Source organism: Canis lupus, chromosome 11 (assembly GCF_011100685.1).
Source record: "Canis lupus familiaris isolate Mischka breed German Shepherd chromosome 11, alternate assembly UU_Cfam_GSD_1.0, whole genome shotgun sequence".
NCBI classification, from domain to species: Eukaryota; Metazoa; Chordata; class Mammalia; order Carnivora; family Canidae; genus Canis; species Canis lupus.
In genome coordinates, this window is record NC_049232.1 from 73,044,118 (window position 1) to 73,070,117 (window position 26,000).

General features: G+C 57.6%; 1 protein-coding gene across 4 annotated transcripts in view; it reads right to left on the reverse strand.

Moving 5' to 3' along the window:
* BRINP1 (BMP/retinoic acid inducible neural specific 1) overlaps positions 1-26,000 on the reverse strand; it is a 169,891-nt gene that overhangs the window by 7,672 nt on the left and 136,219 nt on the right. For all 4 annotated transcript variants that reach the window (XM_038553236.1, XM_038553235.1, XM_038553237.1 and 1 more), the window contains 2 exons: positions 24,488-24,724; positions 20,346-20,568 (listed from right to left, as the gene is read on the reverse strand). In XM_038553236.1, coding sequence (XP_038409164.1) covers positions 20,346-20,568; positions 24,488-24,724 — 460 coding nt within the window. The remainder of the gene's footprint in view (positions 1-20,345; positions 20,569-24,487; positions 24,725-26,000) is intronic.

Sequence of the window (26,000 nt, forward strand, 5' to 3'; positions counted from 1 at the left end):
CAGCCAGCTGCCTCCTGCTTTTCAGTACGTCCCTCGGTGGAGACGAGCACAACCAGAAACAGCAGCTCATCGCAGGTTCGGCGTGTGCGTGGCCGACACACGCGACCCCGGCGGGAGCAGTCGGCCCGGCAGACCCGACGCCCAGGCTCCTCCCGCAGCAGGTGCTCCAGGCAGCGGCCCCGGGGGCTCGGACGCAGGCAGTGCTCCGGGGCACCTCGCCCCCCGAGGCATGCTCCGTGCGGGACGCTCGCCCCGAGGGGCACCCCAGCACCGTCCACGTCTCAGGCGGGATCCTGAGCCCCTGGGGGAGCGGCCGGCCGGTCGGGGATCCGCGGAGTCTGACCCCATGCGGGGCCACACTGAGCTGGGAACTTAAGGCCCGGGCGGCGGGGAGGAGAAGCGAGGTCGCGGGCGAGGACCCCGGGCCTGCACGTGCGAGGCCTATTATCGCCCGCCCTGCTTCCTCCGGACCTGCCGGGGTCCCTGCCCCCCCCGCTCGCTGATAATTGGAGCTCCCCGACAGGTGCCCGGGGACAGGCTGGGGGCCGGGACCTATAGATACCAGTCCCCAGGCTGGCTGGTGACAGCCCGCCTCAACCCTGGCAACCGAGCAGCCGCGGCTTCACAGGCGGGCTCGGGCGGGGAGGCTCTCGCGGAGACCAGGGAGGCAGCGCGACGCAGTGACGCCAGGTTTCAGAATGTTTCCCTGCGTCCCTGGGGATCCAGAGCAGCTCCCGTTTGCAGCCGGAGGTGGAGTCCACGATCCAAACCGGCACCTTTCTGTTGGATGTGATGTCAGTCCGTCCTGGCGGGTCGCAGGGTGGGGGATGCTGGGAGGAGGGAGGACGGGAGGAGGAAGGGGCCGAGGGCTGAGGGCCGGACAACCGGGGAGGCCGGCTGCTGGGTCCCCTCGAGGCCGCGGGCAGCAGCGGGAGCGCAGGAGCAGGAGCAGCGGACCTCCAAGCAGAAGACGGGAAGTGTCGGGCTCCCCGGCCGGCCCTCCGAGGGAAGACACCTGTGATCTCCATTCCACTGGGAGGACGCTGATGGCCGGAGAGGGTCTGTGACTTCCCAAGGCCACACCACGTGCACGGGGACAGACGGGAGCTCGGGCTTTCTGGATCCCAAGCCAGCGCCCCCTCCAGTCCCCGGAGCACCGTCCAGGCTCCGGGCCCGGCTCCCCTGCAGGCCTCCGTCCTTGCCTCGGCCAGGATCTCCTGGCGACCTGACAGGGTCCCGGGGACACAGCTGGAGCAGCTCGTCATGTGGAGGACAGAGGCTATGCCACCCAGGGCTCCCCATCAGTGCCTTCAAAGACTCGCGCCTCCCTTTCAGAGCCACCCGGGTGGGGAGCCCAGGCTGGGATTCCTAATTCAAGCAAACTCCCCGCTGATTTTAATTGGAGGTTTTGCCTAAGACAGGAATGCGGTGCCGGGCCAGTGGCATTTTAGGGAAGATCACACAAATCGAGCGCCAAGGAGAGAGGGGGGAGAAACCGATCGAGGCTAAAATAGAAAACTGTCATCCGTGGCTCCCATTTGCCTACCAGGAGTGTTTATTTAACAGTGGAGAGAAAATGAAAAAAAAAAAAAAAAAGAAATAGGAGCTTGGGATTTTTCTTTTATGTGTGCCCCGTGCTTCTTCCTTGGCGTTGCTTTGACCCTGGAATGGGCGAGTGATTCCGGGGCACCCCGCAAAACGTGCACGCTGTAGACCCGACCGTACACCGGACGGGGGAGGCCAACGGCTGCTTCCAGGCTCCCGATGGGGCTGTTTCGGCTGCGCTGTGCACGACTGCGTGTGTGTGCACTTCATGCTGCGCGCGTGTGCTTGCGTGCAAGGAAACGACCGTGTCAGTGGTGTGGGAATGCTCAGTGCTCAGCTGGTCCACCGAGGCGCCGGTGGGAACGACAGCGACCGTCACACCCACGCTGTGGTCCTCGTTTTCCCCAGATAATACTGAGCTCTCAAGCGTTCCCCTCTGGAGTTTCCGTCAGCGCCCTAACGCCCCGCCTGCCCCGCCTGCCTGGGTCCTTCACGCGGCGTCGGGGCCTCACAGAATGAACGGCTCCCGGCCACGAGGAGGGAAAAATGGGAGGAAGAGTGGGGGAGGCCCCTGGCCGCGAGCACGATGCTTCTAGTCTGGAATCGCGGAGGAAGAAACAGGTCTGATTGGAGAGGACGGAGGTGGGGGGGTACAAGGGGCGTGAGAACCCAACGGGGTCTTTAAAATCAGCATAGTCGGGAAGGATCAGGAGACGGTTTTGGCCATGACACAGTCCTGTGTCTGGAAGGGGGTGACAGGTAACGTCCGCTGCACACTCACGTCCGGCATTTTGCTTTGGGGCGTGGATGTGCTTGGAGGCAGGAGGAGGAAGGGCCTGGGAGCCCCCCGGGCCAACAGGCTGCGAGCACAGGCGGCTCCCAGGTGGGTGCTGCAAGAGTGGTTGGCTGCTCCAAGAGGAGCGAGAGGCGAAGACCCCAAGGCTAGAGATTGAAAGGGGGCTGATGGGGTCTCATGGGCTTAGGGACAACCGTGAGGCAGGAGGGCGCAGGGCCATGGAGCCATCACAGATGAAACAGATCCTGGACCCCATTTGCACGACCACTGTCTGCCCCTGGACATTTGACCTTGCTGTGTGACCTTGGTAAGTCATGTGACCCCTCTGAGCCTCAGTTTCCATATCTGTCCAATGGGGAAGGTACTCCCTGCCAGGTACTTGGTCTCCAGAACTAGAATCAGCTACGCAGAGCTCCCGGGCGGTCTGCAGTGAAGGGCCCTGGGCACTGACCACTAACCGTCACCGCTACGGAGGGCGAACAACAACCAGCTGTGCACAAGGGCCCCAGGGGAAGCTATCCCCTCAGTCACTAGAGGGGCTCAGCTACCGTCCCTGAAGAGCCGCGTGGCCCGAGCTCCTCACCCTCCACGGTCCTGATGAATGCTGTCGGCCCGATGCTTGAGGACGGACAAGGGGAGACATGGGCTGTGGGGTCAGGCAAGACCGGGTGTTGAGTCACTGCTCCGCCACTCATTGCTTAACCTCCAGCATTGCTTGTCCTTCCAGAGTTTCTGTTTTCTCAACTACGGGATGTGGAGTAACAGCAGAGTCCTTTGGAGAACCAGGCAGGGCACTGTGTAGAGCCTCCTACACACAGTAGGTGCGCGCTGTCTCGCCTGAAAACAAACTACGGCGCTTCTCCGGCTCACACGGGAAACGGCCCCTTTGAAGTTGGCAATTATGGATTATAAATCCACGGAACGGGATTCAATAAACGTCAGTGGGTCAGTCGAGTGCTCATAGAAAAAATAGCAACAGGAGCAAAAGGCAACCCCTTTTGACACTCAGCCTTTTACTGATCCTTAAGACTAAGGATCTTAGTCTTTTCTCCACAAAGAGGAATTACGGATCTAAGTAGGAAAAGTAAAAACAAGAATAACAACTATCCCGACATCAACCGAACAGCCACTTTGGAAGAAAACATAGGGGAACCTTATTATGGTTTTGGAGGAGACAGAGATGTCTTGAGAGCGCTCATCCGAAGGGGGAAAGAGATGGTTCATAGGGATATATTAGGATAAAAAATATCCATCAAAAGATAGCATTCAAAGGACAAAAAGGCCACCTCCGTTAGAGGGTGTGTCTGCAGTAGCTCCGGCCGATCAAGGGCTGTCTTCACAACACATAAGCAACGGCTCCTGTACGGGCTGGATGCTGGGCTCTGGAGTATTGTACGCGGCTCCTTAAATCAGAGTAGATGCAGTTATCACAATTTTTACTTGTCTTGATAATGTGCTCACTAAGCTGCTTAATAAATGTGATGGGTCCCAGAAAGAGAGAAAAGAAAAACAAAAACAAAAACAAAACAAAAAAAAGAACTACAAAGCAGTAAGAAGAAACCCGATAATGAAGAGAAAATAGGCAAATGATAGCAAGAGGCGCCTCATAAAAGGAGATATTCGAGAGGCCACTGAGTCCGTGACACGCCATCAGTCATCGGGACCGTGACATTAAAGCTCCGGCGAGATACACCCTGCAGCAGGACGGCTAAAATAATAAAAAATACAGACGGAGAAGATGGGAACCGCCAAGTATGGGCGGAAGGATGTGAAGCCAGGGAAACGCTCCTGTGCTGCTGGCAGGACAGAGATTTGCTTTGGCGAATTCGGAAAATTGAGAAGTATCTCCTGGGGTAGCTGTGGGGTGTAAAAGGCGGCGGAAGGGAGCGCGGGGTGCAGGCTCCTGGGGAGTGGGCTGCAGGCGCCCAGGCGACGACGCCCCCTTTCCCTGGGTGCGCTGGCGACACCGCGAACTCTTGCTGTCCGTGAACGGCATGCTCAACTTTCTCGGTGTCTGGGAGGCTTCCAGAAGGCACCGATCTCCAACACCGTCCTTTCCAGCAACGCCAAGGACACGGCGAGGGCCGAGCTACTTTGATTTTCTCATCGCTTTTCAGCCTTTCTGGAACTTTCCGTCTGCTTCTCCGACCTGGTCAGCACGACTCTCCCGTGCCCCCGGCTGGCTTGACAGGGAGTCCAGGACCTCACTTTAGGTGCCGCGGAAAACCTCGCGGCTCAGGGAGGAGACGTGACTTCCTGAGGGTCCCGGAATCTAAGCCTCCCGCTGTGAGCCCGCCGGAGGCTGGAGGGTGAGCCGCACCGGCTCTCGGCTCTCGGGGATCAGCAGGGGCCTCCGCCCGCAGCGCCAGCGCTTCCTTCTATTCTGACTCTGTCCTCTGAGCCTCTAGATTCTACTCTGAACGGAAAGGTGCTTCTGAGCTCCAGGGAGGGAAGGAAGGAGGGAAGGAAAGGAGGGAAGGAAGGAAGGAAGGAAGGAAGGAAGGAAGGAAGGAAGGAAGGAAGGAAGGAAGGAAAGTAGGGAAGGAAAGTAGGGAAAGAAGGAGGGAAGGAGGGAGGGAAGGAAGGAAGGAAGGAAAGTAGGGAAGGAAGGAGGGAAGGAAGGAAGGAAGGAAGGAAGGAAGGAAGGAAGGAAGGAAGGAAGAAGGAAGGAAAGTAGGGAAGGAAAGTAGGGAAGGAAGGAGGGAAGGAGGGAGGGAAGGAGGGAGGGAAGGAAGGAAGGAAAGTAGGGAAGGAAAGTAGGGAAGGAAGGAGGGAAGGAGGGAGGGAAGGAGGGAAGGAAGGAAGGAAGGAAAGTAGGGAAGGAAAGTAGGGAAGGAAGGAGGGAAGGAAGGAAGGAAGGAAGGAAGGAAGGAAGGAAGGAAGGAAGGAAGGAAGGAAAGTAGGGAAGGAAGGAGGGAAGGAAGGAAGGAAGGAAGGAGGGAAGGAGGGAAGGAAGGAAGGAAGGAGGGAAGGAAGGAAAGGAGGGAAGGAAGGAAGAAGGGAGGGAGGAAGGAGGGAAGGAAGGAAGGAGGAAGGGAGGGAGGAAGGAGGGAAGAAAGGAGGGAAGGAGGAAGGGAGGGAAGGAGGGAAGGAAGGAAGGAAGGAAGGAAGAAGGAAGGAGGGAAGGGAGGAGGGAAGGAGGGAAGGAAGGAGGGAAGGAAAGGAGGGAAGGAAAGGAAGGAAGGGAGGGAGGAAGGAGGGAGGGAAGGAGGGAAGGAAGGAAGGAAGAAGGAAGGAAGGAAGGAAGGAAGGAAGGAAGGAAGGAAGGAAGGAAGGAGAGGGAGGGAAGGGAGGGAGGGAGGAGGGAGGGAGGAAGGAAGGAAGGAGGGAAGGAAAGGAAGGAAGGGAGGGAGGAAGGAGGGAGGGAAGGAGGAAGGAAGGAGGGAAGGAAGGAAGGAGGGAGGGAAGGAGGGAGGGAGGGAAGGAGGGAGGGAGGAAGGGAGGGAGGAAGGAGGGAAGGAAGGAGGGAAGGAAGGAGGGAGGGACGGAGGGAGGGAAGGAAGGAGGGAAGGAAGGAGGGAAGGAGGGAGGGAGGGAAGGAAGGAGGGAGGGAGAGAAGGAAGGAAGGAAGAAAAAAAACAACTAAACTAAAAACAACAGAAAGGATCTGAAGATGCTTATTTTCTTGCCTTACGTCAGCCGAGTGAGTCACCGGCCCTACTCGCCAGGAGCGCGGAATGACAAGCAGGGACGTGTAGTGGGGTCGGTTAGAGCGAGCCCTGCGCATCGCTCACACCCAAAGCCGGCGGGCGCTCCACCTCTTGGGGTGCCGCGGGCCCCACCTCACGCTGCCTTCCTGTCTCCCCCATAGACAGAAAAGAAATGCCGAAGACGTCCTTGGTTAAAAGCTTCGGTGCCCCTGGTCGGGAGGGCGCGCGTAGGCCTCGTGATTGGCAGGCCGTGCCCCGAGCCGGCAGGGGGGTTCTCCGCGGGCTCGTACCTCTTCCTTAATAGGACAGTTTAGTGCGCACTCAGAATAGGTCTTTGTCGCCAAATTGCTACCCTCTCCCCAGACACATACACGTACGCACACATTGAACAGGTCAGGGACGATCAAAGTAGCAATTGACTCCGGGGAGGGCTGTCTGCGGGTTTAGAGTGACAGATTTTCAGGATCCCGGGGCTGAAGGATGCTCAGACGAGGCCCGGTCCACGGGAAACAGAGCGCACGCGGGTCACGGGCCTTGCCTGACGGCTCGCACGCAGCGCCTGGGAGCCCAGGGCCAGAATCATCCCCGGGAGGAGGAACCTCACAGGAATCCCGCTCACCCCCCGCCCCCAGCCTCCCCTACAAGTACCCTGCCACCCGGGAAACATTCTTACTTCTCAGGGATTACTCGCCCCCGGATCTGAACCGACACGAATTCCCAGAGACGAAAACCGTCAGCGGGGCCCACTAGTCAGAAGAGTTTATGGAGGTCGCCTCATCAAGGCAGTTCCCAGCTGGGTCTGTCTCACCGGGGGTCCAGTAGTGTTTCCCTGATTCTAGAACACTCACACTGGGATTTATCCCGCAACTGAAATGCTCGGTGACTGCAGGAACCCTCTTCCTTCAGCTCCCAAGACCTACGCTACACGTTTGCCCCCGCAAATAATGAAATCATATTATGGAACATTCTCTCCCTTTAACCGGCTTCCAAGAAAACAACACAAAACAACGATGCGCACGGCGTAGGCCCTGCCTGGGCTGAGACACGCATCACGGGGCAGGAACCCTGAACCGAACACGCCGAAGGGTTCCAGAGGGAGACCCTGTCTTACAAAGCGTTCCTTCGCAAGGTCTCCGAAGAGCACAGCCTCCTTTCTACTCAAACGTATTGCACTGAAAAAAAATGAGCAAGGCCCACTGCGTGTGACCGGCGGCCCCCAGATCCTCTCAGAAGCGGATCCATATCCCCGTCCCCTGCAAGCGAGGCTGGTCCTACCACTTTCCCGAACAATCCTGGGAGGCGCAGCAGCCATCCACCTGGCATGCGGACTCCGGTCTCAGAGACCTGCAGCCTCTGCCGCCTGTTCCTGGAGAGCTCCTCTAGGAGCTGAGCCCACTGACCAGCAGTCTGACCCCTGGTCCCCCGGTGGAGCGGTCACACCGGGGAGGCCTGGGGAGGGACAGGGGCCCCGCTGAGCCCACCTCTGCCCATCCCTTCCAGGGCTCCAGGCACGTGAGAGAAGGTTTCTTGGAACCTCCAGCCCAACCCAGCGGCCGGGTGACTTCAGCCCAACTCCACGTGGAACAGAAGAATGGGTCGGCCGTCGTGGCACAAGTTCCTGACCCGTAGATCATGGGCGGGATATGACGGCTGGTGCTGGGTCAACTTACTACACAGCATCAGATATTCAAACTGGTACATCCCATGGCCCCTAGAGGACTCTGGCCATCTCCTGCCCTTTCCCTCACTACCAGCCTGTGTTACAATACGAGGCAGGAGTCTAACTAGGCCCCTCGCTCCCCAAGATCCCAGGCACTAGTCCTCGGGACCTGTGAAAATAACACGCCATCTCTCCCACAAGTGCGTCTGCGATTTGGCACAGTCGACCCCAAAACACGTAGACCATCCAGGTGCATCTACTCCGATCAGACACGAGCACGGAGCTTTCTCCGGCCGTTAGCAGGGAGAGGGCTCTGAGAGCGGATGCACGAGAGGGACCCGCGGCACCTTCATTCCTTCGGAGCTGGGGGCAGTCCTCCTGCAGGGCCTGGGGAGCAGACTCGGGGGAACAAGAGCAAACCCCGGCCAACAACCAGCAAGGAGACAGTGACGTCAGTCCTCCAACCACAATGACTTCAATCCTGCCCACAACCCGCATGAGCGTGGAAGTGGGCTCTGCCCCAGAACCCCCACCTCTTTACTTCTGCCTGTGACATACAAGGCAAGAGACCTAGGTATCCCACGCCCGGACTCCCGACCCGAGGAAACTGAGGCGCAGTAAATGCCCGTGGCTTTACGCCTCCAAGTTGCGGTACTTTGTTACACGGCACGACCGAACTGACACGGCGTCTCTGGCCAACGCACTTCTCCACTCGCTTTCATCTTACTCTTTGATAACCTGATTCTTTTCGATTCCCTGATGGCTCTGACGGTTCATGATTTCATGGTTCTAGGTCGTTCACCTGCCTGAGCCTCAGATTCCCAAGGTAAAGCACGGGCCTGAGACTGGTCCCGTGGCAGCTCTAGTTGACGTGCCGGGTTTCAAGGCTTCCGTGCCCTACGCCCCGTCTCCTCTAGGGCTCCACCACTACCCTTTGCATAGTGCCCAGCGCCGAGTCGGCGCTCACTAAATATCTGAGGAATGAAGGAATGGATGGACGCGTAAATGGAGATCTGGGACGAATATTAGTGCAAATGCTTGGACAAGAACAAAAGGCTACGGCCAGGTTGGAGGGCGACACGAGGAGCATCATTTCAGACCGTTGGGCCCATCGTTACTTTCTCTGAGCCTTAGTGTTCTTACCTGTAAATGGGGAGACCAGTCCTGGCTGCAGCTCCCAGGCAGGTTATCACATGTAAGGATCAGAGGAAATCGTCGATGGAAAGCCCTCTGCAAAGTAAAGTAGCCTGTACATAAGGCATTTGTCTCAGTTTACTTTGAAAGGTTAGGAATGTCCCCGAGCCTAATGGGGTAAATTTATTCTCTAATTATACCAGAAACCGAGTACCTTCCTGCTGTTACTTTGGCGGCTGCTGGCTAGCAGTCGTGCCACCTCTCAGCGGGACTGGTCCCTGCTGGGATACAAAGCCATTAGCACCTGCTTCAGCAGAAGGTGTTAGAAACTCAAGTCAAAGCAGACACGCTGAAGGATGAGGACCTGCTGACGGGAGGAACACCTGAGGCACCACAGCACGCACTCTGGGTCGCTGCCTCTTCACCTGGTGTAAAGCGCTGTCTTCCACGGCCCTGTACCGAGGAACCCAATCTCTTGAAAGACTCTAAGCAGAAGGGGTCCTGTGGCCAAGTAAGCTTGAAAAAAATAGATGTAAGTGACCCCATCTCTCGTTATTTATTTATTTTTTTTAATTTTTATTTATTTATGATAGTCACAGAGAGAGAGAGAGAGAGAGGCAGAGGCAGAGACCCAGGCAGAGGGAGAAGCAGGCTCCATGCACCGGGAGCCCAACGTGGGATTCGATCCCGGGTCTCCAGGATCGCGCCCTGGGCCAAAGGCAGGCGCCAAACCGCTGCGCCACCCAGGGATCCCAGTTTTTTTTTTTTTTTAATTCAACATTTTCTAAACTTTTTCAACCAAAGACATCACTTCCTCTCCCGCCGCCCATCACAGCATCCTATACGATTCACTTAGAGGAATTCATTTCTGCTCAGTTTCTACCGAGCGAGGGGACCCTGTATTCGCGGCGGTGAAGGGGACTATTCTAATCCGGAGGTTAGCGCCGTCCTCAGATGAGGACATCAGTGTCACGTGGGATGCAGGGACCATCCCAGGTCGACTGGATCAGAAACCCGGCGGGTGGGGCCCGGTCGTCTAGGTGCAGAAAGCCCCCGGGTGATCACGATGCCCGTTCCGGCTTGAGAGCCACCGCATGGTGGATCCACAGAGCAGTGGGAAAGTCATGTCAACCCACGAAGAAATACTGACCCCTTTTACACGTGGGGGAGGAGCCCCGTGGATTCTCCAGCTCCAACCTCAAACGGCTAGCCGAGAACACTTACTAAACCACGGCATTCTGATTTTTTCCCCTCCCAATAGCTATTCATCAGCGAAGCGGTGACACACAAGTTCCACAGTTAGGTGTTCAATTCCCCCACCGTTTCACGTCAACGTATGGGTCTAACCTTATTCACTAACAAGACGAACCCGCTGAGAGTTCACGTTAGTTGACCACCTACTATATGCTAAGACCACGGCAGGTACATCTGGGGTCATCTCTACAATACCTTGGTGAGGAAAGTCCTGTTATTTATCCTCATTTCACAGATGATGGCACTTAGAGGCCCGGAAGACACTTAGCACACAGCTCACCAGGCTTTAACGCCAGACTGTCTGGTTCCAAAGCCCAAGCACTCGTGGTTTTGGTTTGGTTTTGTTTTCTTTTGTATTTTTTTTTCCCTTGCACTCTCTGTTTTCTGATTTCCCATTCCGGATGAAATTAATCTTCCAGTCAATGCTTTATATGTCATTTTCTGGAATAGAAAGCCATTCTCCCCCCGCCCCCTTCCGCCAAGCGCAAAGCATCGTCATCCTGCAGCTTGCACCGTAGGGCTCCCTCATCAAGCACTGTATCGCTGCGGGCCGGGCAGCTCTATCCGTCCCTGGGAGGTGGGGGGGAGGCACCGGTCACTGCCCTCGTGGAATCTGTGGTCAAGACGGGGAAGTCTGGGATGAGACACGCAATTGCGGACGTGCCAATTGCTCGAAAAAAAGCTGGATGTAGTGGAGACACCCTGCAGGGCACTGCAAAGTGGTCCAGCGTGTCAGGGCAAGCGTCCCTAAGAAATGGGGGAGTGGTCTGAAAGTTAAAGGGCGGAACAGATTAATCCGGGCAAAGAGGCAAGGGGATTCTCCAGTCCTCCCCAGGAGGAACCTATTTCTCTCCCTTCTCACCTCTACTGCTACTCAGACTCTATTTCTACGACGGGAGCCACAGTAGAATCTACTCTGCAGGCTTGTCGTAAGGATTCAATGAGCCAATATCCGAAAGGCACCCACACCTGTGCCCCGCACGTGGGTTAACTGCTATTATCGTTATTTATTTTTTCTTACCTGTAGGACCCTGTGCGCGCTGCTCCACCGAGAGTGGCAAGTTAGGAGGACCTAAGCTTCTCTCTCGGGACCAGCTCCCGGGACTGACCTCCGAGCGAGCGACTCGCCACACAGCGGACACGTCCCTCCCGCCAGATAGACGGGATAGTGGGATCATTATCAGATGCTCACGACGGGTTGGTTATGCTCCCACGAAGCCCACACGCGTCTCCTCCCTCCAAGTAAAGAGCACACTTGTTCCCACATCTGCTTGTGCCAGTTGCATTTGCCATTATTATATCACGGAAGTAAAAGTCAAATAAATCAATTAAACACGAGCTGTCTTTTTCTGTGGAAACTAATTTGAATTCCATGAACAGATTCTAGAAAGACATTTGCTGGAGGAAAAAAAAAAATGTCATTGATTTAAATAAAGGGGAAGTACCTGAAAATGATTAGGACCGGGGCATGGAAATCTATAAACATTTAGATTGTTTCTTAAGAGTCTTTAAGCTGTTGCTCCACTTTGAATAAACTGAGGTTGGAAATGTTATACAATTATGGGTGTGGTTTAGGCAAGAAAGCCAGTAAAATGTCAAATAGAATATACCAGCATCCTCAGAAAAGATTCTGGCCCTACTTCAAAAGGCTGGCTGGAATATGCATGTATATATTTTAAGTTAAAATAAAATGTGTTTATGTATGTGCGGCATATATGTACATTTTAGGATTCCCTATTTTTAACTTTCTCAATTAACTGACAAATTATCGGTTTCTAATTTTGTCTGGTAAGGAAGGAACTGGGGGCCTTGGCATTTTACCCTAAGCCCAACATGGCATAGACGTTCTTCTATTGATTTTCCAACGTCAATGGTTTATTGATTAGGTATTAGGTATTAGTTTTATCTCTAGCATACCGATGAGAAAAATGAAGCTCGGATACCTTGATACTGTACCAAATTTGCATTGTTAGCTACTGTACCTTCTTCTTGGCCTATGGGACTCCGGAGTGTGAAGTCTTCGGTATCGTGAATCCCACTGCCTCTCTAGTATGTTGCCACATGTGGTCGGGCTCACGCTTGGTCTTCTTGGGTGGAAATACATGTTTCTTGGAGGCAGAGACAGCGTCCTCATCAAACACTGAGGGTTTACCACCAGCGTGATGATTATGTCAGTGTCACATCTGCATATTTCGTTATAAGTCACGAGGGGCTTCCACACGTATCCTATAAATTGACTGGGACGTCGACTCTACAGGGTAGCTAGTCTCATCATCCTGGTCATACAGATGAGGAAACGGAGTGTTGGGGCAGGTTTAGAGATTTGTGGAGGTCACACCTCTAATAAGTGGCGGAGCAGAGACTGTCAGCCTAATAAACTGAACCTGACTCCTGTTCAATACAATATAAGAAGTCCTGTCCTTCCGCCCCACGGCGGGAGCCTATGGAGATGAAATCCAGAGGCGAGTAAGCACAGGGCTCAGAGAGAAGAATCAAAACCACTGTGGATACCGAGGGTCATCGTCCTAAAGCTAACGATCATCTTGGGCGCCAGGATCTTTCCATAGATACCAATTAAACACCGTGTGGAGCAGGAAATATGTGAAAAGCTGACATGGGTTCAGAAGCTACGGCCCTGGGGTTCGAGCCTGAGGTGGACGCCCCCAAGAGATTTTCCTCTCAACAATGCATAATTACAGTGTGCGTGGTGAAGGCCCGGGCTGCCGGGTCAAGGCCACGCGACGATGGATGAGCCATAAAAATAAACCAAAGACCCAGAGTCATCGGAAAATGCCGATGATTATGCCGCCCGCCCTCAAGTGAAAGTGCCGCGGATCCGCTTTGCCTTGCGGTATATTCGATGACCTCTCTGCAAGCCAGGAGACAGCATGCAGGAAAGAGCCAGCCAACCCCACTGACGTTAAGGACCTACCCAGTGCTGCGGGCTTTTCTCCACCTCATTCCGTTTCATAGATCCTGGCAAATGCCTATGTTTGTCCTCCTTTGTTTCCTTTTTGTCTTCAATACGGTACGTTTCACAAAGTCGCATATGTAGCAAGAGACGCTTGGAGGATTTGCATCCAGGGCAGCCCGAGACACGCTCTCTCGGCAGTTTCCATCTGACCACGCTGCTGGCGCAGCCACAGTCCGAGGGCCTCAGGTTTAATCCTGGCGTAGTTACCAAGCCCCCGAGAGACCTTGCACAAGTCACTTAACGCCCTGTGGCTTCCGTTTCTTCGCTTACGAACGGGGGCGGGGGACATTCTAACCATGCGCGGTATGCGTGGAAAAATCCTTGAATCATTTATGTGGCGACGGGACGCGATTGTACGATATCACGTCGCCGTGCCTCTGGGAACCCCTGCCAAGTAGAAAATAATTCACCTGTCCATTCAGTGAACAATGTGTTCTGAACAGCCACTGTGTGCCGATTAGCACGCTGGGAGGTTAGGACGGTAGAGTGGTCCAGGGGCGCCTGGGGGGCTCAGCGTTGAGCGTCTGCCTTCAGCTCAGGGCGTGACCCCGGGGTCCTGGGATCGGGCCCCACGTCGGGTTCCCCACAGGGAGCCTGCTTCTCCCTCTGCCTGCGTCTCTGCCTCTCTCTGTGTGTCTCTCATGAATGAATAAATACAATCTTTAAAAAAATAAATAAATAAATAAAAAATAAAAAAAATAAAACGACGGGGTCCAAGACATGGGCACAGACACATGCCCAGGGCTGACGGTCGCTCAGGAGACGCGAGGCGTGCACAAACCTGTAAGCAAAGGTGCTAGTGCAACCTGAGGTGTGGGGCTTCACGTGGGAAGTCGGGGGTCAGGTGAGCCTATCAAACAGGTCCCAGCAGCTTTCAGCGCAAGGAACACAGCCCTTGGGGCGGAGATCTGAAGGGCGCAGTGTGGCCAAGGAAAAGGAAGCCCGTCCGTTCCAGGCAGAGGGCACGGCCCGTGCGGAGCGCCGTGGAGCGGGACGACTCTTGGTACTTAGGGGAGGATGGGGGGGCGGGTTGGGCTGTGAGGGCCGAGAAGAGACGGGCAGGGAAGAGGTGGGCAGCCCCGCAGGCTCCTTGGAGATGCTGCGCTTGCTCCTGAGGCCGGGGTCAGTCCCCGAAGGCTGAGCGGGGAGGCCACAGGCCGGGGGGTGGTGGCCTCCACCTCAGGTGGGGTTCTGACCTCCTCGAGGTGCACAGATGGCAAAGTGGGCGCAGCAGATTCTGGGAGACACGGTTACAAGGCCACTGTCATCTAGGGCGAGAGATCGTGGTTTGAACTACCGGCTACTCATTCAGATTGACTAAGGTTTAACTGCCGGCCCGACACCCTTTGGGAGCTGAACTGTCATTGTCTCAGTCTCTCCCAGGGATACGTCTCCTACAGCCCGGCAAGACCTCGCGGGCACTGAGTCCGGTTGTTTTAAAGGAAAAAAAGATCCCCCTATTTTCCCAAGTGAGCACGGAGTCAGAATTCCCATAAACAAAAAGGGGACGGAGCCGCTCGGCACCGGGGCTGCGTCGGCCCCGGCAAGGCCCAGGTCTTGCAGCCCGTGTTCTCTGGAGCACCTGCTACAGACCAGTTCTGGCCACGACTCGAACTCAGGTCCTCTGGTTCAAAGCCAGTCTGTCCTGGAAAGTTTGTCCTTCTCAGAAGCACACCCTGACCCTAAATAATGATGTTTTGAGGACAAAGGCCCTGTTGCTTATTTCTTTGGGTGCCTCCCAGTGCCTGGCGTTGGGCTGGGAGGCCGAGTCAGTCAGTCGGCGTTTGTGGGCCTGCACAGAAGCCTGCCGAACTCAGCACTGGCCAGGCTGACCTGCTGGGGCTCCATCGACTCCCTCTCCCCTCCTTCCCTCCTTTCCCTTCCTACCTCCCGTGCCCCTTTTTCCCGTTTCTTCCTCCCTCTCCCCATTCCTGTGTCCTCCTCCCCTTCTCTGCAAGGAGCGTGGGGTGATTTCCATCACTGCGCAGTGAGTAGCTAGGCAGGCGGTGTGAACCCCCTGGGCCACCGCCTCGGGAGCAGGGACACGAGCCTCGAGGCCACAGGAGAAGACCGCGGGGCGGGAATCCTGCCTCTTCCCCGCAGCGTGATTTTCAGCAGGTCAGTCCACATCTCTGTGCCTTAACTTCCTTGCTCGTAAAATGGGAGGACTCAGTGCTGCCAGAGCAGGCGGTCGTGGTGCTACAGTGGGTGACGGTGTGCCTGGTGCAGCCCTGCCCGGAGCCCGAGCCCCTCTGGTGAGCCTGCCCGGGCTCCGGAGACGAGGACTCAGGGTCCCGCAGCACCGCAGCATAAGCCCCTTCCTACATCCCAGCCTATGAAATTCTCATCCGGCTCCATCGCCACCCCCACGACCTGAACGAGCAACCCTGCTCTGCCATCGCCATCCACACACGGGGTGCCCCAAGCAAGCACAGCTACGGGTCTCTGCTGCCGCACGGCGCTCGGGGCCCGCACCCGCCCAGTGAGACAACTGCAGTCCTGCCACTCACCTGCCCTGTGACCTCGGGCAAACTAATCACACGTGTGCCCCCTCAGTTCCCGCTGATGTCTGGGAGTCCGATCCAGCAAGTTTGTGCAGAGAGGACGAGGGCTGGATGACGTATATGCACACAGAGGACTGACGAGGACCAGCGGGCGTGGATACGTGGGCATCCCAGCTCGGCAGGTCGGTCCGCCGTGCTCATTTAGCAAGTACTGAAAGCCGGGTACTGGGGGGGGGGGGCAGACAGAAACCCGGCTCCGCGTGGATCCCTGAGGGAACACACACATGTGGATAGAGGTGCACAGACACACGTACACGGGGGCCATGCACACTCGTGTACCGTGTACGCATATCGTCGTTACCAACACTTGGACTCGCTGAGTTGCCACAGGCCAAGACCTTACAGGCCAAATGTCAGCACCTCGTAAAATGACAATAAGGCAAATAGCCGGGCAGCCCGGGTGGCTCCGCAGTTTAGTGCCACCTTCGGCCCAGGGCGTGACCTCGGGGATCCCGGGATCGAGTCCCACATCGGGCTCCCTGCATGGAGCCTGCTTCTCCCTCTGCCTGGGTCTCTGCCTCTCTCTCTCTCTCGGTCTCATGAATGAATAAATAAAAAACTAAAAATCTTTAAGGAAAATAGCTGACGTGCGCGGCGTGTTTTCCGTGTGCCGGACACTGTCCTAAGCATTTTATGTGCATTAAGGCCTTTAATCCTCGAAACACTATCATAAGCCCCGTGTTACCCAGGAGAAAAATGGAGTCTCAGAGCCAGTGTGGACTTCCCCAGGGTTACAGGATAAGCCGCGGACACAGCTGGGACTTGCAGCCAGGTAGCTGGGCTCCAGAACCTTCCCCTTGGCCAGCCCTCCTGCTGGCTACAACGGCGGCTCAGTGGGAGGCTGTTAGGGCTCGTACGGGCCTTCTGGCCCTGCACGTCAGACGGTCACGTCTAGCTCCATGTGCACCCACCCTATCCCGTGGCACCTAACCCCCAGGAATGATTCCAGTCCTGGCAGGTGCCGCTCTCCCCCGGAGACCCACGCCTCCCAGTACTCACGCCCCTGAGTCCGCGCTGCACTTTGGCCACCAAAACACGGTGGAAGTGACGCTGTCTGACCTCCAGGGCCAAGATCTACGAAGTCCCCGGCTGTCACGCTGGGGAAGCCCAGGCCCCGTGGATGGGGGGCGTGGGCGGGCTGCCGGGCAGCGCCAGCCGAGCTCCCAGCCCAGAGCCGGCGGTTGGCCAGCCGTGGGAGGGACAGCTGAGCCCAGCCCCGGCCAGCCTGACTGACCCCGGCCGTGCCCCGTAACGACCCACAGATTCAGGAGAGGTTGTCAGAAAGTGCGGCTCTGAGCCACGAAGTCTTGGGCTGAGTTTGTTGGCAGCAGTCGATGGCCAGAAGGCCCCTTTGCTTCCCAGCCCACTGTTAGGGTTTCAGGATGCCTCAAACTGAGCCACGAATGGGCGTCCGGGGGGCTCAGCGGTTGAGCCCCTGCCTTTGGCTCAGGGTGTGACCCCAGAGTCCTGGGGTCGAGCCCTGCATCAGGCTCCCTGCTGGGGGGGGGGGGTCTGCTTCTCCCTCTCCCTATGCACGTGCATGCTCTCTCTCTCTCTCTCTCTCTAATAAATAAATAATTCTTTAAAAATAACCTGAGCTCCAATTATCTAGATTTGAATTACCACTTAATTTTATAGGCAAGCACTTCTCTGAAGTAACAATAAAATAATTAACATTTATTGACCTTGGGCATGTGATTAGACTCCCTGCACCTCAGTTCCTTTACCTGTAAAATAGGAATCGTAAGACGGCACAGGAACCTAGTTCATGCCGTTCCGGCGAGGAGCAAGTGAGCTACCTCGCCTGGCCTGGGGATTGCAGATACAGCGGCAGCGCCTCCTTCTCCCCGCCACCCCCAGCCCTCTGTTAACTGAGTCAGGCATTGCTTTTTTTTTTTTTTTTTTTTCAAATTTTAAAAACTTAGTCTTGGGGGCACCTGGGGGGCTCAGGGATTGAGCGTCCGCCTTGGGCTCAGGGCGTGACCCCGGGGTCCTGGGATCGAGTCCCGCATCGGGCTCCCTGCAGGGAGCCTGCTTGTCCCTCTGCCTGTGTCTCTGCCTCTCTCATGAATAAATAAATAAAATATTTTTTAAAAATTTAAGATCTTAGTCCTCACACTTCACATGAAGGCAAGTGTTATTGCCACGTCTGCAGGTCCGGTGGCGGCGGGACCTTTGCAGCCTGACGGCCCGCACGGATGGGGAACCCTGTGGACACCTGCACCCAGGGTAGGGAGGGGACGCGCCGAAGGACCCCGGCTGGCCAGTGCAAGGCACGGTCTCAATGCAGTGCCCTGACTGGGGCTGGGGCTCCCCCATCACTGTTTCTGTTCCCTCTTCCCTCCCGGCAACGCCTGTGGGGCCGCCCTCCTTCTGGAACCCTCCAGGCCTGACTGATGGCGCCCTGAGATCTGCACCTGGACGCTCTTGTCCCCTTTCATAAATGCGTCTGTCCACACCGTTCACGGGGCCTTGGACCTTCGGCTCCACCCTCTGAGGTTGACGACCGGCAAAATCGACAGATGGACCCGTTTTAAAGTCTGGTCCCGGCCTAACGCTACCCTTCCCCTCCCGGTTTGCATCCCGTGTGGCGAATCCTGGGGCGCACGGTCTCTTCCCCGAAGGACCACGTCTCTGCAGTTCTGGGCTGTTATACCCACCCCCCAGTTCCCATGTTGGAGCCCTCACGCTCGGGGCCTCAGAATGTGGCTCTATCCAGAGAGAGGGACTTTGAAGAGGTGATTAAGTCGAAACGAGGTCACTGAGGTCACTGAGGTGAGCCCCAAGCAGATGCACAGAGGGGATGCCCCGTGAGGACACGGGGGAGACGGCCCCGCGGAACCGGGGGAGGGGGTGACCCTTCACTGTGTTCATTTCCGAGTCCCCCACTGTGCCCGGCACAGGGCACGCGACGGAGGCCCAGGTGGGGTCCAGGGGGGCGCTCACGGGGGCGGTTTGGCACCTGCTGCAGGTGGCACGGAAGCCGTCCTATGACTGCACCACCTTCCTAGGTCCTGCTCCTACGGCACTGAAACGAGGGAGCAAGCGGCAGAGCAAATCCTGTTCGGTTCACAGAGTGATGATCACGGACCGGGCGCAGAGCAACGGGCCGAGAGTTGGCAGGAGTGGGAGAGGCGGAGACGAGCGCAGCCCAGAATGCACAAGGAGGAGCAATAGGGAAGACGGGCAGTGGACGGGGACTTAGAGAAGGGGGCGCCTGTGCTGGCGGGGGCCATCAGGAAAGGCTTCACGGAGGAGGTGGCATTTGATCTGAGTCTGGAAAAATAGGAGGAAAACAGGTGGGTGCGTGGAGGTGGCAGGGGTGAGGGGTGTGCTTGGAGAGCAGCACGGGCCCGAGGGGTGATGGAGAACCCGTATATAGACTCGTGGAGCCGGGGACCTTGCACGTCGGGGCTTCCAGCCTCAGCACCACCGACTTGGAGAAGGGTAACTCTGGTGGGGACGGCCCTGTGCAAAAGGACGCCCACGCCCACCCCGAGGCTCACAATGTCCTCGGACAGTTGTAGATGTTCCCTGGGGGCTCTGTCACGTCCAGGTGGGGACTGCGGATGTGCCCCACAGCTCTGGACCATGGCCTGACCCCTCGGAGCTTGTTCTTTGATCCGCACAACAGGGCCCACAACCGTGCGTGTACACGCGTGGCCCACGGCGGATCTGTTAAGTCGATGGGACTTAGCCTCACTCTTTTCCTTATTGTTTTGAAAGACGCATCTATTTATATTTGGGAGAGAGAGAAAGGGAGCGAGCATGGGAAGGGGCGGAGGGAGCGAAGGTCCGAGCAGGCTCCCGCGGGGTGCAGGGCTCCAGGACGAGGACGTGGGGCTGGGTCTCAAGAGCCACCAGGTCAGGCCCGGGGCCGAGACCGAGAGTCGGACGCTCAACCCACTGAGCCGCCGGGCGCCCCTTAGCCGGACTCTTCTCTCCCGGTGAAGTGGAACACGACCCCCTGCATGTGGAACGCACGGAGGCGCAGCTGTGCTGGCTGGAGCAGGTGCACGGCCCCCAAGTCTGCCTCCTGCTGACTCGAGCCGCCTCGAGGGGGTGGGCAGACGCACCCCTACAGACACGCCGGGGGAACCGGGTCTGAACAGCCTGGATTTGAATCCTGGCTCCTTCCTGATGGTTCCAGAGGGAGCAAATCAACCCTAAGGTCTGTGTAGAGCAGGTGCTTCTGTCCTGCGAGCCCAGAGCAGGGCCAGCGAGGCCTCTGGGCCATGAAGGAGGCTCCCGGCCTCCGGGGAGAGCCCTGCACCCACACACCAGCCACGGAGTGCCTCCTTCAAGTTTTCATGGCCTGTCCCCTGTTTGCTTCCCTGACCCCAGGCTCTGGCCAGAGGCCCTTGATAGGGAGTGGACTGACTGCTTAACCAGGTTTCATCACCACTAAGACGGGGCTGCTAAAAATCCGCTTGGTTGAGTGATTTTTAAATGAAATAGATAATACATCCGAAGCACCCAGCATCGTGTCACCCAGCAGTCAGGGCTACCGTCGGCTTCCCTCCCACAGGCCGAGGGCTCGGGCCGGGGGCAGAGGCCGAAAGTTCAGGGCGTATTCAGGCAACGGGGAGACACCCAGGGCGTGTGGGGGGGCCCAAACCAGCAGCAGAGAAGCCAGAGAGGACGCAGGGAACGGGTGGTCTGGACCCCCCAAGGCCCGGCCTGCTGCCCGCAGGTGCACCCTCTGCACGGGGGAGAGTAAGCGGCGGTGGGTGGGAGCTGGCGGGGCGCCGGGCGGGGGGGCACCTACCTCTCCCTAGGCAGCTGGTGGTTGGGGTTGTGGCGGCAGCGGATGCTGAGGCCGAACAGCTTGCGGGCCGTGCGCTGGATCTTTTGCCTCTGGGCCTCGGTGGCGCTCTGCAGGAGCTTGTAGCGGTTCTGCAGGTCCCAGTCGTTGCCCCAGTGCTGATGGATGCTGCCGATGGTCAGGAAGTGGTTGCTGGGCAGACGCTTCATAAAGGACTTAAACTCATCTGGCAAGAGAGACAAAGGCCGAGGAGAAGGGCTGAGCCGGGCGGCCCCCTCCGAGCCGCATCCCAGCCGACCCACCACCCGGCAACGCGGGCTTGCCAAGGAAACGTCCCCTGTGGGCCCCGACCAGGCGCCCAGGGGCCGCCGCCCTGCAGGGAGCCCCCCCACCCTCACCCCCCACTTCACTCCGCTCGCCCAGGCCCCACCCTGCCTTCCCGGACTCCGGCATCCCAAGGCCGGCGGCATAACGATGCGCACTATCATCCGGACTTGATATGGTCTCCGCATCAATTAACCCACATTTTTTATCCAGCTCAGCATTCAAGACCCCCCAGCACGTGCCTTCAGGAGAAGGGGAGCCGTAAATGCAGGAGTGATGGGAACTGTATTAGCCGATCCTGGACGACACGGTTGCCGCCCGAAGGACCAGAGCCCCCCGCAGGCGCCCACTGAGGACCCCAGGAGGGCAGGGAGGGCCACAGAGCGGGCGCCAACCCTGACCGTCCCCTGGGCGTCACCTGTAGGGGTGCCAGAGAGCTGAGGGGGGTCGAGCCCCCCCTGTGCAATCCGGTCCTGCTGGAAGGTGTCCGGGTGCCCTTTCACGTCACGTCCCATTTCAGGGATCAGCTCCAGAGATGGGGCCAAGTCTGGGTTCCCTGGGGTGACCCTGACGTGACCTGCCTCGGCCTGTGATTCTGTATTTCAGAGTTTCGGGATTGGCTGCAACTCGACATAAGGGCAGCTCTTCTGTTGTGCATAGAGGGAAACTGAGGCACAGAGTGGGGACGTGATTTACTGAAGGTGGAAAGGCCTTCGAGGGACAAGAGGCAGGACTGAAACCCGAGCTGTTGCTTCTTTAATGTAATACTGACCCCGGCCACCCCCCTCCCCCACTATTGGGAAAAGAATTGGGAAGTTGATCCTATCGGAGGAAAAGAAAGCCAAATAAACGCTTGGGGGATGTGTGTGTATCTGCAGCCTAGTACCCCTTCCACTTGGGGTCACGAAGCCCACAAGGAAATTCCGAGTCCGTTAGGCATTCACTTCAGCTTTAAAAATGCCTCCGTAGCTCTCGGGGCACGGCGCTCCGTGTCAAACCCCAACCCGCGTAAGCGAGCTCACGGCAGACGAGGAGGTGGGTGCTTTCAGCGCCTCCTTTCAGGGAAACCAGGACACGGCGAGGTCAGTCACCTTGCCAAGGCCCCACGGCCCGCATATGGCGGGGCCTCGGGCCAGGCCGCGAGTCTCACGCTCCTCCTGGCTTCACACACTTACTCTCAACCCGTGAAGCGGATGAGGGCAGTGGGAGGAAAATAAATAAGTACGGGGTGCGGAACGCAGGGATCTCCGACTCCCAAGATGCTGCCGGCGCCTCGTTACCCACAGTCCGATGCGCAGGACACCGACCGGCAACCTCAGCCCCCGAGCAGCCGTGCAATGCCTCAGTTTCCCCATCTGCCCAACAGGCACTCCCGCACTCCACGCCAATCCCGGGGACCTACATTCGGGACACGCCCAGGGGATGGGTGGCCGCGTTGGACCCAAAGGATGGCTGGTTTATGGGGGAGCCGGCCCGAGGCAGGGGGCCGGCCCTAATGACTGCTCCTGGGTGCCCGCGCCCACCCCACGGAGGACGCGGCCTCTCCTGGGAAGGCTCTCCTGACCTCGAAGGATGGGACAGTCATTCCGATGAACCTGGATCTCGCTCAGACGGGGCTTTATAATTTAAAAGACAAACTAACTTGATTTTCTTGACTAAAAGGAGAAGGGCCCCTCCCCACCAGGGAGACGTGGACGCCCGTCTAGGCTGCAACCTGGGCTGGCTCTGACCGCGGCCCCCGACCACAAAGGAGCCGTTGGTTCTTCCCTTTGGGCTGCTCACTGCTCCCTCCCGAGGCCGGGGGCTGAGCGAAGGGCGGGAAACTCCCCGTGCACCAGCCACACGTGCACCAGCCACACGTGCACCAGCCAGAGACGGGCGGTCTCGTCGGTGGGTAAAAGCATCCCCAGGGGTTCAGTGCGGGGGACCTGGAGCCACCGTGAGCTCTCGCAGGGAGACGGCCCGCCGCGGAAGCCGCTCCTGTGGCCCCTTCGGCTACGCTGCACCCCGTCTACCCGCAGACAGTGGTTTCCCTTCCTTGGGAAAAGGCTGATGCGCTAACGAGCCCCCCACACAGCGTGGGTTCCCCTCTGCCTCCTAGCAATCCGGGAACCTCGCCGCAAAGCATTTCACCAAGTGCTTCTTTCATTCGAGGCCACGTAATGGTCGGAACAGGGACCGTCTCTTCCGTGAGTCCCTGGGGTTCTAGGTGGACCGATGGGTGCGGCTTCGCGGGCAGCCAGGGCTCCACTCGGGGCCCCCGAGGGCAGGACGGCTCGGGCATCGTGCGCTCCCCAGGCTGGCGGGGGCTCCCCGTTCACGGAAACCAGTGGCTTTTGGGGCCCCTGGTGCGGCTCAGCTTTTACCTGCAGGGCACAGCGGCCCCGAGGTGCGATTTTGCTCGATCAAAGGGTTTCTCGGCTAAAAATTTAAACACATTCAAATATGAAAACCACGAACACGTCGTCTCATTTATCAGATGAGGGAGCAGAGGCCTAGGGGGTAAAGAAGACTTGACAGTGTCGCGAGCGCCGCGACGAGCTCTGGATTTGGAATCCGGGGATCCGTTACCGGCCCTGGTTTACTAACTACGTGACCCTGGGGGAGACGCCGGGCCTCGGCCCCCTCCCTCCTCCGTGGTGCGGTGCTTGTGATAAATTTAAGGAATATTAATTTTAAAAGAAACGGCGTCGCTCTCTGCCTCTGGCCGCCTCTGACCAGTACCCAAGCACGTATCAGAGGCGTGCGGCTGCTCGGCCCCTCTCCCTGGGAGTCTCAAGGCTTCCAAGCTTCTCGTGTCCGACCTCTCGAGGGGCTCTAGCTCAGTGAACGGTACCAGCGTCCGGTCTAACCCACGTACCTAACCAAGGCTCCCGGGTCTCAACACCCATCTCTTCAATGTGACACGGAGCCCTGGCTACGCGGCAGCTCCGCACGTTCCCCGTTTGCCCAACGCACCATCGAGCTGACCTCGCCGCTGTCCTGACCCCCCTGGGCCCCCGGGGGTGCCCCCCGCCCCCCCCAGCTGTCGTGTGCACACCTGCTGACTTCTGTGTCACAGGTGCTTCGCCTCTCAGCTGCTCTTCCCCAGCTTGCCTCTCCGGACCCGCCCGACCACGTTAACCCCCGCTCCCCACGCACCGAATTACCGTGCGTAATTATCTGTACGGGTCGCCCCACTCGCATGTGGCTTCCACGTTAACTGGAAGCTCCAGGGAGGCAGAGACCCAGCTTTGGCCCTCACTCACTACCCGGCCCCGGGAGAACGACTTTCCTCCCCTGGAATTCATGACCACGCACTTTCTGAACCATGAAAAGCAGGAAATAGGCTAAATACCTGCAAAGTGACTGCGAATCCTTGAGCTCTCTGACCCGTACGGACATCTACCCGCATGTGTTCCATGGATGGAGATAGATGCACCTGTGCATACGTGCACGTGCACGCGTGTTGCTGATTCAGAGACAGGCGCTCACGCTCACGCTCATGCTCACGCACACACACTCAGGAATCAATGAAAATACTTCTTTCTGCCTCTCCACCCTCCAGGGCCTACGTGGCGTTCCTCTGTCTTCTGGGTTCAACAGAGACAATCCATCTTAGGACCACAAACTCGATCATGGGGTTCATTATTCCACTCAGTGGAGACTGACTGGGTACCGACCCCATGACAGCGGCTAGGCCTGGCCCTGGTCCCCCCAAAGTGAAAGAGCTGGGGACACTGGACACCCCCTCACGGTGGCCCCAACTCCAGTTAGACAGTTGTCCCCCCTAGATGTGGCTCAGGGTCACGGCTGCAGAACTGCGAGCCCAGGTTCTCTACCTGAATTCTCCAGGTCCTTGTAGGCTTCGGCCCAAGACTTGGCCATGTTGGCCAGCGTGTACTCCATGATCTGGATGTCGGTGATGGGGCAGTTGCACTGGGGGAATTCCTCCGCACACTGGCACCTACACTGGCTGTTCTGGCACACGTACTCTCCCTCCCCATTGCACATGATGTAGCTCAAGGCCGACTGGACGAACTTCTCTTGCAGATACTGAGGGAAGATGATCTGAAGACCTGTTGGAGAAGAACAAGAAGGGGAGAAAGGAAGGTTAACGGAGGTGTTTCATTAACAGTTTGGAGAGGTGATGCGGAGAAGTCTGAAGCTGCCGGCTTTTTTTTTTTTTTTTTTTTTTGAAGCCCGTGAACCATCACCAAAATATTTCTGGGCCTGCGAGGCCTCTGGCAACTGCTGGTCCTTGGCCCCCTCAAGCCCCGACCTTGGCCACCTCTCAGAGGCCTCCTTCCTTCCGTTTCACCAGGACTGAGCCGGAGCCAGATCTGGTGTCGGCCTTTCCCGTCTGGGGAGAAAACCCTTATGGAAAGCACAAGACCATGGTTTGTTTTGTCTTCCGTCCTTCATGTCTTTCGTTTCCCTTCCTTCGCGTGTTTATGAACTCTATTTACGAAGCACGAGTCCTGAGCTAGGCGCTAGGTCTATAGAGATCCAAAAAAAAAAAAAAAAAAAAAGACAGGATCCTTGCCCTTGGCGGTGAACAGTAGGATCAGCAGGGACGGACACGGACCCACGTCGTGGTAACGCAGCTTCCTAGACCTGAGCACGGTGGCCGCGTGAGGCGGGGGGAGAGCAGAAGGCTGCAACCCTGCTCGGGTGGCGGGGAGGCCGCTGCGGGGCGGCTGGAAGGTGGATAAGGGGACATCGCAGGAAAAGAACAGGAGACACACCCTAGTAGCAAGGATGAAGATGTCAGGAGCTGCCGGTGACTGAGGGATGGGACGGGGTGGGGGGGCGGGCAGTGGGGGAACAGGTGTCAGAGGGGAGCAGATGCCAGAGGGCGCAGGGCTTTCCCGGCTGCTGGGGGACTGGGACGTCATCCTGCGCGTAATGAGGCCGCTTTGGTAAATTTCAAGGAGAAGCTTAATATGAGGCCGGGGTGTGATTGAATAAAACCAGGGCATCTTAAAAATAATAATATCGGTGCAGGACGACCCCAGGGAGGATTATGTTTTTCTCCTTTGCTCTAAAGACGAGGAGGCCAGAAAACAAAAAACAGAAAACAAAACAAAACAAAAAACACAAAAACAAAAACAAACAAACAAACGAGGAGGCCAAGGCCCATGGAGGGGACACGACCAGCCCAAGGCCGCAGGATGCACACTCCGGACCCGTCTCATAACCTCTTCTCTGCACGTGACTGGTCGAGGCCCGAGTCCCGCAGGCCCAGGACGCAGACGGGGCTCTCCGGGCGCGCACCACTCGCCTGCCCCGGAGTCGGCAGCGGCGCAGCCCCCCACCCCCGGCCCGGGGCGTCCGCACAGAAGGGCAGCCCTG